The sequence below is a fragment of the Bos indicus genome, chromosome 19 (genome assembly GCF_029378745.1).
Source record: "Bos indicus isolate NIAB-ARS_2022 breed Sahiwal x Tharparkar chromosome 19, NIAB-ARS_B.indTharparkar_mat_pri_1.0, whole genome shotgun sequence".
Lineage (NCBI taxonomy): Eukaryota > Metazoa > Chordata > Mammalia > Artiodactyla > Bovidae > Bos > Bos indicus.
Genome location: NC_091778.1, coordinates 29,393,542 through 29,411,397, shown reverse-complemented (window position 1 = coordinate 29,411,397; position 17,856 = coordinate 29,393,542). Strand labels below are relative to the sequence as shown.

The 17,856-nt window shown below is 43.0% G+C and overlaps 1 protein-coding gene across 5 annotated transcripts in view; it reads left to right on the top strand.

Annotated features, from left to right (window-relative positions):
* Positions 1-17,856, top strand: part of MYH10 (myosin heavy chain 10) — a 121,611-nt gene that overhangs the window by 35,482 nt on the left and 68,273 nt on the right. For 3 of the 5 annotated variants that reach the window (XM_070773069.1, XM_070773070.1, XM_070773068.1), the window contains exons 5-7: positions 9,290-9,392; positions 9,994-10,023; positions 15,988-16,080. In XM_070773069.1, coding sequence (XP_070629170.1) covers positions 9,290-9,392; positions 9,994-10,023; positions 15,988-16,080 — 226 coding nt within the window. The remainder of the gene's footprint in view (positions 1-9,289; positions 9,393-9,993; positions 10,024-15,987; positions 16,081-17,856) is intronic. The other 2 variants (XM_019981423.2, XM_019981425.2) reach the window with 1 other exon arrangement.

Below are 17,856 nucleotides of genomic sequence, written 5' to 3'. Positions count from 1 at the left end.
AAGTATGGCCAGCGGAGGGGAATGTTCAGTCAGGAAGCCGAGAACGTGGGTGACTTTGCACACTGTGGAATGGGGATCCCACAGAGTATGGAGGAAAAGAGGGGGGCTAGAACAGAAAATCGGAGAAGGCAATGGCAACCCACTCCAGTACTGTTAACCTGGAAAATCCTATGGACGGAGGAGCCTGGTAGGCTGTAGTCCATGGGGTCGCTAAGAGTCAGACACGACTGAGTGACTTCACTTTGACTTTTCACTTTCATGTATTGGAAAAGGCAATGGCAACCCACTCCAGTACTCTTGGCTGGAAAATCCCATGGACGGAGGAGCCTGGTAGGCTGCAGTCCATGGGGTTGCTGAGGGTCAGACACGACTGAGCAACTTCACTTTCACTTTTCACTTTCATGCATTGGAGAAGGAAATGGCAACCCACTCCAGTGTTCTTGCCTAGAGAGTCCCAGGGACGGGGGAGCCTGGTGGGCTGCTGTCTATGGGGTTGCACAGAATCGGACACGACTGAAGCGACGCAGCAGCAGAGCAGACAATAATTGGGTTTGGAATCAGGAGAAAGAAAATGAGAGGGTAAGAATGAAGAGTGGCCAGAGGAGCTGCATTTTGAGCAGCGATCAAGGCTGGTGGGGGCGCGATCTGAAGTCCCCTGCAGAGCTCACCTCTGGGCCCTGGTGGATCTGGCAGGGGCAGGGTGGGGAGATTGGGCCCATGGGAGATGGCAGTCTAGGCTGGGCCTTACTGGCTTCCAGGGGTTTTTTAGCTCAGGTGGGTGGCCCCACAGCTAGATGAGTTTCTGGACCTTCACCTTTGTCACAATTTCTTATAGCTTCTGACAGAATCAGTGGACCTTACGGGCACAGGGGACAGAAGGTGAGAACGGTGTCAGGCAATTACAGGTGTTTGGGTCTTCCTGGAGCGCAAGCTGTGAAGCAGGGAATAAAAGCCAGTTTAAACTGAACACGCCGACAAATTAACCTCTGTTCTCACACAAACAAGATGGGTCTCCCAGTATCTTTCTTTCCATCATCAGCGCTTTGTGTTTCCAGACTCAAGGCTTAAAACGTTGCCGTCTGCTTTGACTCCCTGCTCTCTTTCATTCCCATTTCCAGTTGTCGCCTCATTTCGTATTTCTCCTGTCCTGCCCTGCCCTAGCTCCGCCAGCACCTACTGTCTGCCCCGTCTTCTGGGATCCTGGCCGACTCCCTTGCCTTTCTCCTCTCTCTCCCTCCAGGGAGGACATAAGCCCCATGGTGCAGCTGGCTCCAGCCCACACTGATTTCCTCTCGTCAGGCCCTGTTCCTCACATGCTGTGATTCATTACCTATTTGGGTCTTTGTGTCTTGTTTTACAGCTAGACAGAAGGGTAGGAACTGTGACTTTGATTGCTTTTTAATTATCCTCTGAGAACCTGGAACACTGCTTTTGGGCATCCTAAGTAAATGGATAAAAATGCAAACAAAACAATGAATCTCTTAATTAAGTAGGAACCAAGGAAACAGCCTTAAGATTAGGAAGTTTTAGAAACAATTGAATACTGTATGTGTTTTCAAAGGGCAAAACCTTTCCGATACTATTTTATAAAGGTGTTTTATTTTGAAATTTCAAACCTACACAAAAATAGAATAGTTGGAGACCCCCAGATACCCATCCCCTAACTTCAGTGAGTTAAATTTTACCAAATTTTATGTTTTTTCTTTTTTTTAAACCTTTGCATTTCTCCCAAGTTTTCATGTAAAACGAATACAAACCTAAGTTTTATTGAAAAGTTGAAAGAGTGATACATTAAGTGCTCGTGTACCCTTTACTTCAATGTGTCCCTTGTTTCTGTACACACACAAGCCTGTTTGCAGATACTCTGACACTTGACCCCTGGATACGCCACAGGTGATTCCTAAGAGCAAGGGTGTGCCCACATAACACACATTGTCATACTTGACAATGAAACAGTAATGTTGTCTCATATGAAATCCATATGTGAATTTCTATAATAGTCTTCAACGTGTTTCTTATGACTTCCAAAGATCCACAATCCTGTCAGGTCTCATTCCTTGCATTACTTATGTCTCTTCATTTTAAGTCTATATTCTAGAATAGTCTGCTCAGTTTTTTATTTTATTTTATTCCACTGGGCATATTCTTCAGAAAAGTCAGTTATTCAGAAAGTGAGCCGCAAACATCTTTTTAAAACTACCGGTTTTGAAGCAATTCTGACCTTGATTTCCCAAGGCACACCCATCGTGTGGGCTGGCTCTGCAGATACCAGCCACAAGCTCAGGGGTTCCCACGCCACCCGTACTTCTGACCAAATAGCTACACATTTGAGGGTGGCCACTACCCACTCAGATTCAATACTTTGCTAGAGTGACAAATCAGAGCTAGAGAGGGTGAGAGCTGGAGTTTCCCAAAGGCACAGCTTCCATTTGCTCTGGTCACTTCCGCTCCCAGTGCATTGGTGTATATTACCAACCAGGAAGCTCACCTGAGCTTCAAAGAGTTTTTATTAGGCTTCACTATGTAGGCACGATTATTGAATCCGTGTCCATCCCCTTTCCCCTCCCAGGAGGGTCACTTGGATCAAAGGCACAAACCTCTAATTGCCCGTTTGGCTTTTCAGCTTGTCCAGTCCCCATCCTATAGCTAGCCAAGTGCCCACCATGACTAACATGGGGGGTACCTAACATTCCAGGTACCTGGAGGCTCCAGACCTCCCAGGAATCAGGAACAAAGAGCAGCCAGGTTCTTCACTATAGAGCATCAGTTAGTAGAGGAAAACTGCCCTGAGAATCTAACCACTGAAGCTCCATGAAATGGGTATGGTAAGGTATGGTAAATCCGCCCCCTTTCTTCCTCACACGCGTTCCCTGGGCCTCCGGACGGCTCACAGAGCCCCGCAAGAACGGCGGTGCTTCCAGCATGTGAGCCGGGCCCCTCCTTCCCGCCCCGGGGCCCAGGACGGCTGCTCACGAGTGAGAGAGGAGTAGCACTCGGGTCACCTGCCTGCAGTGTCGCAGTCACGGTGACCCTGCATGCAGCAGACGGGATGAGGGCAGGACACATTCCTCTCCTTTTTGGGTGGTTTGTGAGCTTGGATGATCATTTTGGATGAGGACTCTTTGGAATGTTTGGAAGCAGGAAACACTTGGGGAGGGAGTGACTGCTGTTTGACAAAACCTAAGGTTAGTGAGCACTGCTTTACTCTTGTCACCAAAAGTGACCATTGTAAGCTCTAGCACTTATAATTAGATGGTCATTGTCGTTTGAGACTGATGTATGCATCAGTGATGAGGTGTGGGTTTATGAGCTACAGCAGCTGGGGTATCTCTTTGTGTGCAGAAAGCAGTCATCAGATAAACCATATTTGCTTTTTTTTTTTTTTTTGAGTTTTCTGAACATTTTATTAGGAATATTTTCAAACATAAAGGTGAAAGAATTTTTGCAGTCAAGTTCTATATATCTACCATCTAGATTCTGCCATTAATATTTTACTATGTTTGCTTATTATATATTGGTCTGGTCATCCCTCTATCAATCCATTTTGTTGTTTGTGTTGGGAGGGAAACTTTTCCAACTTGGGTCCTGTGGTTGGGGATCTACAAATGGACAGTGGACTAACAGGAGAGAAGACAGAGTTTATGTATGCACACGTGTGGGAGTATTCAGTGATGAGTAACTGGGTGAAAACCAGAAATAAAAGGCTTCCATACTAAATTTAAGAAACGGGGGGTGGTGTAGGTGGATTGGGGCTTCTAGGGGAGAGTATGGAGGGTTCTATGGGGCTTTGTGATGCCAGTGGACAGCTGAATTTGTACTTGCTGGTGCTCAGGGTCAGACTTCCCCCAGTCCAGAAACTCCTTGGGATGGGGTTCCATGGGAGCTGCATTTTCAGGAGGCTCAGCTTAAGCAGGAGACCTGGGTTCCATCCCTGAGTTGGTTAGATCTCCGGGAGAAGGGAATGGCTACCCACTGCAGTATTCTTGCCTGGAGAATTTCATGAATAGAGGAGCCTGGTGGTCTACATTCCATGGGGTCGCAAAGAATCTGACACGACTAAGCTACTAACACTTTGACTGCTTAAGGTTGGATGGTATTTCTTTCGGTGACTGCTGATTGATCAGATGTTTTCATTTTCAACTGAAAAACCACTCTTTGGGCTATTAATCCCTTCATTTGATGCATTTGTAGATCAGTGTGCTTCCCCCTAAATACTTCAGCATACATAACATTAAGTAAAGTTCAGGATTTGCATCTTTATCTTTTTGAGACAAAATTCACATGCACTTAAGTCCCCTACATACAAACCTTCACGTTGTGAACTTTCAAAGATATGAACCTGTGTTCCATCAACATCAGACGAGAGTGACATTGCAGCTTGCCCTCCGTCTCCTGTTGCTGACGATCCTTCAGCTCTACCGTCTCCCACGTCCTTTCCCTCCTCCAGTTGGTAACACTTCTTGCTTCTTCACTCGATGACAACTCTGTGTGCCAGCTGTTGTACTACTGTACTTTTCAAGGTACTATTATACTGTAAGATTAAAAATGTTTTTTTTATTTGTTTTTGTGGATTTGTGTGGAAAGTCTTAGGAACCTATTACAGTACAGTACTATATAGCACATTGTGTTAGGTACTTAGGCTAACTTTGTTGGACTTAGGAAGAAATTGGACTTCTGAATGTGCTCTCGAAACAGAACTCCTTCATATGTAGGGGACTTACGGTATAACAGAATGCAAAACTCTTAAGTGTTTATGTGCTTTAAGTATATATGGGCTGAATTATTTGTATAACGTAAACCTCTGTTAAGATAGAGAACATTATCATTTTGATCATCCTGTAAAGTTCCCTCCTGTACGCAGCAAATTCCTACCCTCACTTCATTTGATTGTGTGTGTGTGTGCTCAGTCATGTCCAACTCTTTGCCTAAATATAAAATATAAAACTATAAAACTCCTAGAGGGTAACATAAGAGAAAACCTACATGACCTTGGGCATGGTAATACCTTTTTAGTACAAAACCAGAGACATCCATCAAAGAAATAACTGATAAACTAGACTTCATTAAAAATTCCACTCTGCAAGAGACAGTGTTAAAAGATTGAGAAGATAAACCACAGACTGAGAAGAAATATTTGTGGAAGACACAACTGCTAAAGGACTGTTATCCAAAATGATTCTGCTGTGTCTTTCATATTCTTTTTTTTTTTTAATTTTTTTTTTAAATTTTTTTTTTAAACTTTACAGAATTGTATTAGTTTTGCCAAATATCAAAATGAATCTGCCACAGATATACATGTGTTCCCCATCCTGAACCCTCCTCCCTCCTCCCTCCCCATACCATCCCTCTGGGTCGTCCCAGGGCTCTAGCCCCAAGCATCCAGTATCGTGCATCGAACCTGGACTGGCATCTCGTTTCATACATGATATTTTACATGTTTCAATGCCATTCTCCCAAATCTTCCCACCCTTGTCTTTCATATTCTAATCAGAGATTATCATCTTTCTACTTCTGTCAATTTATTCATCATCACTGTTGACCATCATAGTGCCAGGTGCCATGCTAGGCTCCTTGCAGGCGTGATTCAATCTTGCAGAGTAATCATATCTCATTTTAAAGGAGTCTAAGGAAATGGCAGCCCACTCCAGTATTCTTGGCTGGAAAACCCCATGGACAGCGGAGCCTGGTAGGCTTCTGTCCATGGGGTCGCAAAGAGTTGGACACGACTGAGCGACTTCACTTCACTTCATACCGACGTTCAGAGGCCAATCACTTTGCCCAAAGCCCCATAGCTAAGAAGTGGTAGGCTGGATTGGAATCTACGTAGGTCATCAAGACGGAGAAGGAAAAGGCAACGCACTCCAGTACCCTTGCCTGGAAAATCCCATGGACGGAGGAGCCTGGTAGGCTCCAGTCCATGGGGTCGCTAAGAGTCGGACACGACTGAGCAACTTCACTTTCACTTTTCACTTTCATGCCTTGGAGAAGGAAGTGGCAACCCCCTCCAGCTTTCTTGCCTGGAGAATCCCAGGGACAGGGGAGCCTGGTGGGCTGCTGTCTATGGGGTCGCACATCGCTGGACACGACTGAAGCGACCTAGCAGTAGCAGCAGTCATCAAGATACCATGGCCCACTTCTTAACCACTTTACCAGCATGATAGATTCATGAAGTAATTTAGAGTTTGGTAATTCAAATTCCCTTCTATATGGTGGACGAACAGCTGAGTGGACAATAATGGGTAATGTTTATTGAATACTAATTGTATGCTTTGTGTGTGCTAAGTCGCTTCAGTCATATATGACTCTGTGGCCCCAAGGACTGTAGCCCACCAGCCTTGTCTGTCCTTGGGATTCTCCAGGCAAGAATCCTGAAGTGGGTTGCCGTGCCCTCCTGCAGGGGATCTTCCTGACCCAGGAGTCCAACCCTCGGCTCCTGCATTACAAGTAGATTCTTTACCACTGGGCCACTGCTGCTGCTGTTGATTCTGCTGCTAAGTTGCTTCAGTCATGTCCGACTCTGTGCGACCCCATAGACGGTAGCCCACCAGGCTCCCCCTTCCCTGGGATTCTCCAGGCAAGAACACTGGAGTGGGTTGCCATTTCCTTCTCCAATGCATGAAAGTGAGAAGTGAAAGTGAAGTCGCTCAGTTGTGTCTGACTCTTAGCGACCCCATGGACTGCAGCCCACCAGGCTCCTCCATCCATGGGATTTTCCAGGCAAGAGTACTGGAGTGGGGTGCCATTGCCTTCTCCGACTGAACCACTGGGAAAGCCCAATTACGTGCTTTAGATGGACTGTATTTTTTTTCCTTTACAACACAGCCTTATGTGTAATATTAGCAGAGGTATCTTAGACCTGAAATACAGAAAATTTAGCAGAGTTCATAGGCAGTTGTTGACGGACGGCTCAGTACAGCTGAGTTAAGTGTGACAGGGAAAAAAATGCTTTCAGGATACAGTGAAGTATGTCCAGTTGAGAGGGGTTAGCCAAGAAACTGCAGAGTCAGACCAAGCTGATGAGTACCGATCATAACTGCTTCAAGACAAGTCATCGTCAGTCTACATGAGGCACATTTCTTAGCATCTTGAAAAATTATCTGAAACCAACAGCCAACATCGTGATTAGCTTGAAACACTAGGTATTTTAAATAAAGTTAAGAACACAACAGAGAAAACCACTGGCATAGCTCTTATGAAATTGCACTTGAGTAAAATCCAGATTCATCCCCATGGCTCCAGCGTGCATCCCATCCACGCCTTTCCACCTCGGCGGCGTCCCTCCTGCTGTGTCTGCCCGGCTGGTTATTTATATCAGATCCTGTACTCCGGCTGCTGGTTGCTGGAATATACCGAACTTTTTTCCTGCTTTGAGGCCTTTGCGTTTGTCTTTCCATCTGCCTCCATGCTCTGTCTCAGGCCCTCTCGTGCCTAGTCCTGCTCAGCGTTCAGGAGTCGAGTGCCCCCACCCCCGCCACCATTGAATGTTCAGGGAGTTGTCCTTTGCTCTTCTGCCTTTTCCCCCTCAGTCACTTTGTTTCCTTCGTCACCCTCCTCACATCCTACAGAGGCCCAATTTGTTTTTCTTGTTTGTTTTAAATCTCTTCTAATCTTGAGCTCCAGGAAGATTGTATCCACAGCTCAATCTCTAGCATTTAAGGGATGCCTGAATTGATTTGGAAATGTGTTGAATAAAGGAATGAACGAAACTCATTAGCAGGTACCAATGATGACCAAGTAGAAAGTATAATGATGATAAAAGGACATTAATGACAGGACCAAAAATATCAAATAGAGCCTAGAAATAAACTCATATAAGACTTACATTCTTTTATTCAACAGAATGTATTGAGTACTTGCTGTGCTAGGCACTATGACTTAATAGGTGAATAAGACAAACCTGGGTCCTTGCTTGTTTTGAACTTAGAAAAATACAGAATTTAACTGAGCGATGAAGCCATCATTTCTCCTAAAAACAGCATGTATATTATTTAGCTCAAAATTCTGACTGCCTGTTTTTATAGAGGTGGCAGGTGGGAGGAGACAGGGAAGGGATATAGCAGAACAAAATACTTGAAATTTATCTGAAAAAAATAAACCTCAGAGACTACTTGTCTCTGAGGTTTTAAAAAACAATGATGGGTAATGTGGTTAGTCATACTTCAGAAATACTGCATAGGCTTTGGAATAAAGTCGTAAGTGTAAGGTAAAGATAACATTTCAAATCACTTTGACCAAGATAATCAGTGTCTTGGTCAGCCATTGATAATGGGATGTGAGCTGAATCATGTGACTGGAAAATGAGATTAAATATTTACCTCAGGGCTTCCCTGGTGGCTCTGTGGTAAAGAACCCACCTGCCAATACTGGAGACACTGGTTTGATCCGTAATCAAGGAAGATCCCTTCTGCGTGGAGCTCCTGAGCCCATGCATCTCAACTACTGAGCTTGTGCTCGGAGCCAGGGAGCTGCAACTCCTGAGCCCACACACCCTAGAGCTCGTGCTCTGCAACAGGAGAAGCCCACATACTGAGCTAGAGAGTAGCCCCACTTGCTGCAACTAGAGAAAAGCCCGAGGAGCAGCAAAGACCCAGCACAGCCAGAAATAATAAAGTTAAAAAAATAACAACTTGACCTCAGACTGTACATTTTTTTCGATTAATTAAAATATAGTTGTAAAAAGTGAAGACATCAAAGTCCTGGAAGGAAAACATAGATGGATTTAACAGTGTAGGTGATAGTAATAGAAAAGCTGTATGTATGAGGTATGTACAAGATGCTCTGTGGGTCCAGGGGAGTGAACCATCTTCAGCTCTGAGGGATGAGCCTAAAAGGTATTCAGGCCTTGAAGATGCTGTCCGTGATCAGCGGGGATCCTGGGGTTCATTCGATTCCTGCAGATTCAGTTACCTTAGTCTAATTGTTCTAGAAATTCTGGTTCTAGTGCTGGATATGTTTCTGGTGCTGAGGAATTTCTTTGTAAACATTCTAATAAACTTCACTTTTCTGGCAGAGCCACTGATACCTAGCACAGGTGGGGAAGTGTTGTGAACATTTTCCTCTGTCCTCTTAACTGGCATCTACCAAAAGAATGTATTTAATTTATACCATTTAAAAATCATTTTCCAGCTACTGGTGATAGTGTTGTGTTTTGTTTCTTTTTTTTCCCTACTTACTCTCATTTTACTTCTTACTAATTCTAGTTTCAAATCAGTTTACTTTTGTTGATTATAGGTTGGGAATGTGTGTGCTGTGCTTTCTGTAAAGCAGACTGTGTTACTATATCTTCCAGGGGCGAATCAGGTGCCGGGAAGACAGAAAACACTAAGAAAGTCATTCAGTACCTTGCTCATGTTGCTTCTTCACACAAAGGACGAAAGGACCATAATATTCCTGTAAGTTTTTGTTCTGCCCTTGTTTTTAAAACCCTTAGATTTATTCTTTAGTAATTTCAGAAACAAGAATAAGGAAGTGAGGGTGCTCAGTGCGCTGCCTTTATTGACAGCTTCCTTGTCGCCCCCAGCAAGGAGGGGCTAGGACATCAAGAAATTGCTGGTAACTGGCAATTCCAACAGGGCAAACTGAAATTACGGTTGTAACTCAAAGCCCGATCTCTTGCAGAGTTGTGGTAAGGATTGTTAGAGGTCAATAAGCAAGGCTCATGAAGACTTCTCAGTTTTTAACCACCAGAGAAATATCCTCAGATATTTTCAGTGGTTCTTTCTGAACTTAGAGAGCTACCACCAACAGCAGCCTGAGGGCAGGATAGAAATTTGGGGGAGAATTGATGACAAAAGGTGTAAGAATATAACACGTCAGTTACCCTTGACTTGTAGATATGCAGATGTAGTCGTTAATACCCCCTGAGAGATGCCAGCCAAACCCGCTGTCACAGTTCTGACCCTCACGCTGACTTGGTGCTTTGGATGTGGCTTTACCGCTAGGAAAAGACCCAAACTTGCTAACGTTTGCGTTTGTCTGTTTGTAACTGAGCAGCAGGAATCACCTAAACCAGTGAAACACCAGGCAAGTGCTTTTCTTTGTTTCTTAGTCATGAATGTTTGCACTAATTTCTGTCTTTAGACTGAGTCGCTACTAGGCACAAATACCATCAGCTCTGAGCGAAATTTCTTATGAACAAAATGTTTCTTTTTGAAAATGTGTTGCTTTGAGGCTCACTGTTCCTGAGAAGCAGCATGCCCTTTTGCTTTACCTTTGTTTTCTAGAGGAACTTTGATGTTTATTTACCCTTTCATTATGACTTGGAATCATATGTTTGTGAAGCCTGTAAACTTAGGGTTTCATGTGTCAGTGGCCAGGCACAATCACTTTAATACTTCTTAAGCATGTGGAAACCTAACTTCATGCCGTATATTAAATTTTGAATTTAGGGTTGCAACTGTAACAGTTTCTGATCTGCTAACACTGTGTGGTCTGATATGTGTAACCTGAAAGTCTCATTGTATTTAATATATAAATTTAGAATTTTTTTGTCCTGGGCAAGTTGTAGAGAAGTGTTATTCTTCCTATCAGATGCCTCGCTTTTAGCCCCACAGAGCGTAGCATCTGGCAGATCGTGGACCAGAGCATGTCCTGATAGAGGGGGAGGGCAGGGCTGAGCCGCATGCCTTAGACAGACTGAGGCGTCTGCACCTGGACCAACCCTTTCCTAGCATTGGAATGGTTTTGGTTTGTATGTCTTTCTGCAAGCATGCTGCTGCAAAGCTAGCATAAAGCAGTAAATGATAGTGTTATGAAAACAACCTATCACCATGAAGAAGCAATCAGAAGCCTCTAAAGGAATAGTCACAGACAGATGTTCAGATACCTTTCTTTAGAATTCTTAAGAGATTCTCAGATGCCAAAGCTTGTACCACACCCATAAAATCCCATGATGTTCCTTTGCTTTTAACTGTAGACCACACCAGTGATGTGAATTGGGAGGATGAATGAAATCATCACTATCCTACATGATCGTGAAAGGCTCTTTGGCCAGTTAAAGAAGGAATCTCTAGACCAGCAGCCAGATTTTCTTTGAGCTTTAGAGTACATGCTAAATGACCTTTTAATATGTACCTAGATCACTAGCAAAATAGCATTAAATAATTAACCTACAGATTTAGGTTTCCTAATCCTTTGGCTTACATACATCATCATCGTTAACGTTTTGTTCAATGTCAGAAACAACTACAGAGTGGACCCCTGTGAGTAGCATGCTTACCCCGAGATTTCACTTTGGGTCCAGTCAAGCCAGGTTCCTCCAGAAGGCACCAGCTTCTCTAGGCCATGCTGTGCTGTTGTTGCTGACTTGCATGTCTTTCTGCATGTTCTCTGTGCAGACTCTTCTGTGCTGCTTTCCCAAGTTTATTTTAACACTAGTCAAGTAGTAGTTATGCCATGTCTTTAGAAACATGAGGAGACCCCTGGTTCTCCATTAATTTTTCTTCCCCAGCACACTGAGGAATATGAGACACTCCTGAGCCTAGAGACTACTGGTCATACCCTGGGGAGGGTCATCTCAGGAACTTACTTCTCTCCCTACACCCCCATCCTCTCCTGAGTGCCCCTAGGCCTGATTTCCTCACCCCATTGTGAGGATGACTGCCATAAAATAATGGTTTTACTTTGTAAGGTCAGTGTTTCTTTTGGTTCCCTGTAACTGGTTTCTGAATTTATGTTGAACCTTATAGGCAAAACTTGGATTCCCAGGAACCATTTGTATAAATTGATAGCATTTTATCACTAAACAGCAGTATAAATTGTAAAAAAAAAAAAAAAAAAAAGGAAAGGCATTTGTAGCCTCCAGATTTTGTGAATCTTTATTTGCCCTTGGCTCTTTTTCCCTCAACAACTTTATTGAGGTTTAAATTCATGTCCCACAAAATTCACCCTTTTAAAGCATACAGTTCAGTGGGGTTTGTTTATTTTTTAGTCTAGTCACACAGTTACTACTACAATCAATTTTGGAATATTTTCATGGCCCCCAAAAAGAAACCCTTTACCCATAGGAATCACCTTCCATGTCCCCCCTGGAAATCATTAATCACTTTCTGTGCCTCTGAATCCACCTGTTCTGCGGATTTTATGTGAGTGGCATCACGTAACATGTGGTTCTCTGTGACTGGTTTTCACTTTGCATAATGTTTGCAAAGGTTTGTCCTTGTTGGAGCATGTGTAAGTGCTCCATTCCTTCTTACGGCCGAGTAACAACCCGTTATGTTATATTCGTCATGTTTGGTTTACCATTCATCAGTTGATGGACGTTTGGATTGTTTGCGCTTTGGGACCATTATGAAAAATGCCACAATGTATCAGTTTTCACACGGACATACGTTTTCACTTCTCTTGGGTGTATACAGGGAGTGGAATTGCTGGGTTGTGGAAACTTTCTGTTTAACGTTTTGGGGAACTGCCAGACTTCTGTGTAGAGGCTATACCACTTTACATTCCCAGCAATGTATGGGCATGCCAGTTTCTCCATATCCTGGTCAGTACCTGTCATTGTCTTTTTATTGAGGCCCTCCTAGCACTGTGAAGTGTTCATTTGTTTTTAATGTATTTTGTAACTTCACTATAGACATATGAACAAATATAAGAAATAAATTTTCAAAATTAAGGCCACAGTATTTAAGAAGTAAAACGTTTACCTGTAAACTTTTACTTGTTGTAACAAAATGAGTTGTCATTTGGCTTAATGCCCCAGCCGACTGCAAGTCGATCTTCAGGCTAAGTTCCCTCGTCGTGTGTCGCTGTTACAGACCCTTGCTGTCTGGCATGGTATTCAAGGCCACTCTGAAGCCTGGACCAGGTGCAATTTCAGAGCTGGTTTGAAGACAACTGATTTCTTAAACTTGACCATCCCCCGAGAATGGCCTCTTCAGGCCCACCCACCTCCCCACCGACTGCTCAGTCAGCCATGTCAGATGGCAGCTTCCAGATGACTTTGTATCTACTGGTCTAAACTGCCTTGAACTGAGACAGAAGGGTAACAGATAGCAAGTGGCAAGCACAGAAATTATAGCCTATCCTGGAGATTGGTTCTCAACATGTGATTAGTTGCTGCCACCAGCTTCCCTCATAGCTCAGTTGCTAAAGAATCTGCCTGCAATGCTGGAGACCCCAGTTCGATTCCTGGGTTGGGAAGATCCCCTGGAGAAGGGATAGACTACCCACTCCAGTATTCTAGAGCCTCCCTTCTAGCTCAGCTGGTAAAGAATCCGCCTGTAATGTGGGAGACCTGGGTTCGATCCCTGGGTTGGGAAGATCCCCTGGAGAAGGGAAAGGTTATCCCCTCCAGTATTCTGGCCTGGAGAATTCCATGGACTGTATAGTCCATTGGGTCGCAGAGTCAGGCACAACTGAGTGACTTTCACTTTCACCAGCTTCCAACCCTACTCTGTGGTCAGTGGGAAAGCCACAGCTTTGCCTGAGGGCAGCAGGAGGCCAGCCCGAGTCCCCTTGCTGGCTGAACTGGAATTTTGAAAGATGTGTGTGTGTGGTTTTTTTGTGTTTTTTTTATTTTCACCAACTTCAAACTCATTCTGTATCTATCATATAGCAAGTACATGTAATACATTATGTAATAAACACAGGGGTGTAGTTTTTATCACGATTGGCAAACCTTTAAAGCACTAATAATTTAAATACTTAGAACTTTAAAAATAATTTCAGTAGTTAATAGTAATTTCTTTTCCCCATGGTCCACAGTGACATTTCTTGTTACCACATAGAATAGAAATACAGGAACATTGCCCGTGCTGTTCCAGTGGAAAGGTTAACACTTTAGTCACTGCCCCTGGAGGTTTATAAATGGCTTCATAATTTGGTTGAGAGCTGTAAGCACTTTCTACCTAAGTATGGAATTATTCAGTGTAGCAATGATCAAATTTAGTGGTAATTTCTTACCTAAAGATCATTTTTGTGTATTGTATAGTACTAGCTTTGGGTCAAGCTTTATATGATTCATTCCTGAGTCTTTGAGGTCTATAATTGGGCTCAATCATGTCAGAAACCCATTGGAAGAGAAGTACCACCACATCCCGTTAATGGAGTGGCCCCCATAGCTGGGACCCACATCTCCACACCCACCACAATGACTATGAGGACCCTTAATCCAAATCTTCCTGCTACCTCTGGCTCACCACCACCCCCTCCCCAGATACTGATAGAGTGTGCTTGGACCTGTCATTATCTGTCCATTCAGCAGACATTCACAGAACATTATTTTGACTTGATGTTGACTTGATGTAGAGGATGCAACCGGTGCCTTTAAGCCAAATGAAAGAATGGGATCAAGATCAGTGGATCACATGCACACCATGTGTACACACACAACATATACACGCCAGGGAGGGGGAAAAAAACAATTATCTTGACCCAAACAACTCTTGTGAAGCCATGTCTAGGGAATATTAAAATGAGGTATACAATTCTTGTTTTGTCTTCAAGTTAGGAGAACATTTAAAAGATAAATTATTATTGGAAGTGTTTTTATTATGATTTGGTAGGATAGTGTGTAGTTTTAAGGAATCTATGTTCTGATTCCTTGAGCTAACTGTGGCTGTGTCAGATAAATGCAATGCCCCACCTGTCTATCAGTCAGTATTTTTTCTGACAGTTTCTACACCCTTATCACACAGTGAGGTTAAGGAATCTTATAGCCCAAAGCATTGTTGCAGAGCCCGTGCACCAAGGGCTTTGCAAGATGGTGGCCACAGACTCAGTGATGGCTGTGACCTCTGACCTCTAGGGAAAAGGCTCTCTGTTGTGTCACAGCACAGTGGCTGCTGTCCTTAATGATGACCTTCAGCCTTGTTAACATTGGTTCAGGATACTGTGTTTGAGAAACTTTGATAGCATATAGAGTTTAGAAAGATTTACATCAGAAATTGTCTGGTGTCCCTTGAAGTCCATAAACAGGAAGATTCCCTGTACAGGGGGCGTATTATCTAGAGCTGAGAACGTGAGTTGACGCTTGTCCTGACGTTCACGTGGCAGCACCAGTCCTTGACTGGTTTCTGTTGAACACAACTGTAGACTGTGGTGAAGACCTGGGAAACCCAGCAGTCCAGACAAACGCTCTAGAGTACACACTGTGTCACGGGCCTCAGGCACATTCCCCGCCCTTGCCCCGGAGGGAGCGGCGCCTCCTGACGTCTAACCACTGGCTGAGACTGCCTCATGGTATATGCTAGTTCCTGGCTTTGGGTCTGATGATAGTGTCACGTCACGTGGCAACTGGCCATTCATTTAAAAATCTTACCTGAGGTTCCTTATACTCTTTTTTTTTTTTTTGGCTTAGAGAAGCATATTAGTGTTTTTTATTTCTTTATTTAGGTTTAGAATAATGGTGGGTATTTTAAAATACACAGGTAAGATTTGTGTTTGGAAAAGGATTTTAAGTCTTACAGTATAATTCTGAAATTCTATTCCCCGGGCATAGGGTCATTTTGTAGTGCTTTTTATGACCAGAAATGGCTTCATGCTTTCTCATGCAGCTTTCTGTTGTATTTCATGATTAAAGCACATATTAATATACTTACATCTTTTGTTTGTGAACTGTTTTATAGCTTAATTTGCATGTAAGTAAGGACACTGCATAAAGCATACACTACATCAAATATGATATGCTTAGCTTTTTTAAATTTGAGCAAGAATTCAGTAGCCTCACCATCTTTGTCATCTCTGAATTTGGAGATGAGGGTGTTGCCCTGTCTGTGCAAGTCTTATTACCTTATGTTTAGCATCTCTGTTCAATGTGACATCTTCTTCTCCTTGTGGTCAGTTGATAGAGGCTGATTTTTTTTTTTTCCTTTAGCAGAGCCCATAAGACTGAGAATAAGAAGCCAACAACAAAATTTGTTAGATGGCAAATGAGAAAACTGAGGAAAGAGGCAGTGTTTTGTTTGCTTTTCCTTTGAGGAATGGAGTAGAGAGATTAAGATACATTTGCTTTTATTTATGTGTGTGTTTATGTGTGATGTCTTTTAGGGGGAACTTGAACGGCAGCTTTTGCAAGCAAATCCAATCCTGGAATCATTTGGAAACGCAAAGACTGTGAAAAATGATAACTCATCTCGTTTTGTAAGTCTAAAAGTGCCAGAAACCTTTCGTTCCTCAGACTTCTAGTTAAATGTCTACTATGATTAAGCAAATAAAGTATCTTCCTCCCTAACAGATGTAGTATGGAACAGTGAACAGAAATACAGTGCAAGTCACATGTAATTAAAATTTTCCTAGTAGTCACATTTTGAAAAGCAAAAAAAAAAGGAAAAAACAAATGGGAAAGTAATTTAAATCGTATGTTTATTATATATAAATATATAGTTATGTATTCTATGGTTGTGTTGTTAATAACCTCTCTGAACTTATTTCTTCACTTTGGTTGGGGATGATATAAATAATTCCGGGCTTGTCATGGAGATTAAATGAGGTGCATGTCAAGTACTTAACACAGCACTGGGCACAATTAACCCTGAACAAAGTGAAGTTGGAATTTGATGTGGTAAATTGTTGTCTTTGTACCTTGCTGTTTCTATGGTATATGGATCTCAGAATAATTTATCACTACTGTTACTTCTCTTTATTTATTTTTGATATTTTGGTTTTATTGGGGTGTAGTTGATTTACAGAGTGGTGTTAGTATCAGGTGTACAGCAGAGTGATTCAGTTATACAGGCCCGTGTATTCATTCATTTCTTAGGTTCTTTTCTCATATAGATTATCACAGAATATTGGGATGGTACTTCTCTAAAATTTTCTTCTCAGCCATTCCACTCTCTGAATTCAGTGAAAACTTTACTTTCTCCCTCAGCTCGCACAGCTCGTCTAGGGACATTTTCCTGAATGACAGCAAGATCAGTGTCACAGGACATGGCCTTCCCTTTTCCAGCTTCTCAGAGTCAATACTTGGATAGCAAGTTGTTCAGCTTCTGCTATTTCTGCTTCAATAGCTGGAGTTGTTTCTCTGTTTTTCCTCCCTCCTCTGGTATTAGACGTCTTGGTTAAAGTTAAGAAGGCCAGAATCAAAGCAACTTTAATTCTAACGATTCCTTAATGGGCGGTTTTTGGAAATCAGGATAACTGTGACTTTTTTTTTTAACCATGGGGGTGTAAAGTTGCGGTCCATGCAATAGTCTGATGACGTGGTTTCTGGAATTAGAAGCCACCAGACCATAGTTCAGTTCATTTCTGTCACTCAGTCGTGTCCGACTCTTTGTGACCCCATGGACTGCAGCACCCCAGGCCTCCCTGTCCATCACAAACTCCTGGAGCTTGCTCACACTCATGTCCATCGAGTCGGTGATACCATCCAACCGTCTCATCCTCTGTCATCCCCTTCTCCTGCCTTCAACCTTTCCTGGCATCAGGGTCTTTCCAGTGAGTCCGTTCTTCGAATCAGGTAGCCAGAGTATTGGAGCTTCATCGTCAGTCCTTCCAGTGAATAACAGGACTGATTTCCTTTAGGATGGACTGGTTGGATCTCCTTGCAGTCCAAGGGACTCTCATGAATCTTCTCCAATACCACAATTCAGAAGCATCAATTTTTAGGTGCTCAGCCTTCTTTATAGTCCAAACTCTCACATCCATACATGACTCCTGAAAAAACCATAGCTTGGACTAGACGGACCTTTGTTGGCAAGGTAATGTCTCTGCTTTTTAATATGCTGTCTAGGTTGTTCATAGCTTTTCTTCCAAGGAGCAAGCATCTTTTAATTTCATGGCTGCAGTCACCATCTGCAGGGATTTTGGAGTCCCCAAAAATAAAACCTGTCACTGTTTCTGTTGTTTCCCCATCTGTTTGCCATGAAGTGACAGGACCAGATGCCTTGATCTTAGTTTTTTGAATGTTGAATTTTA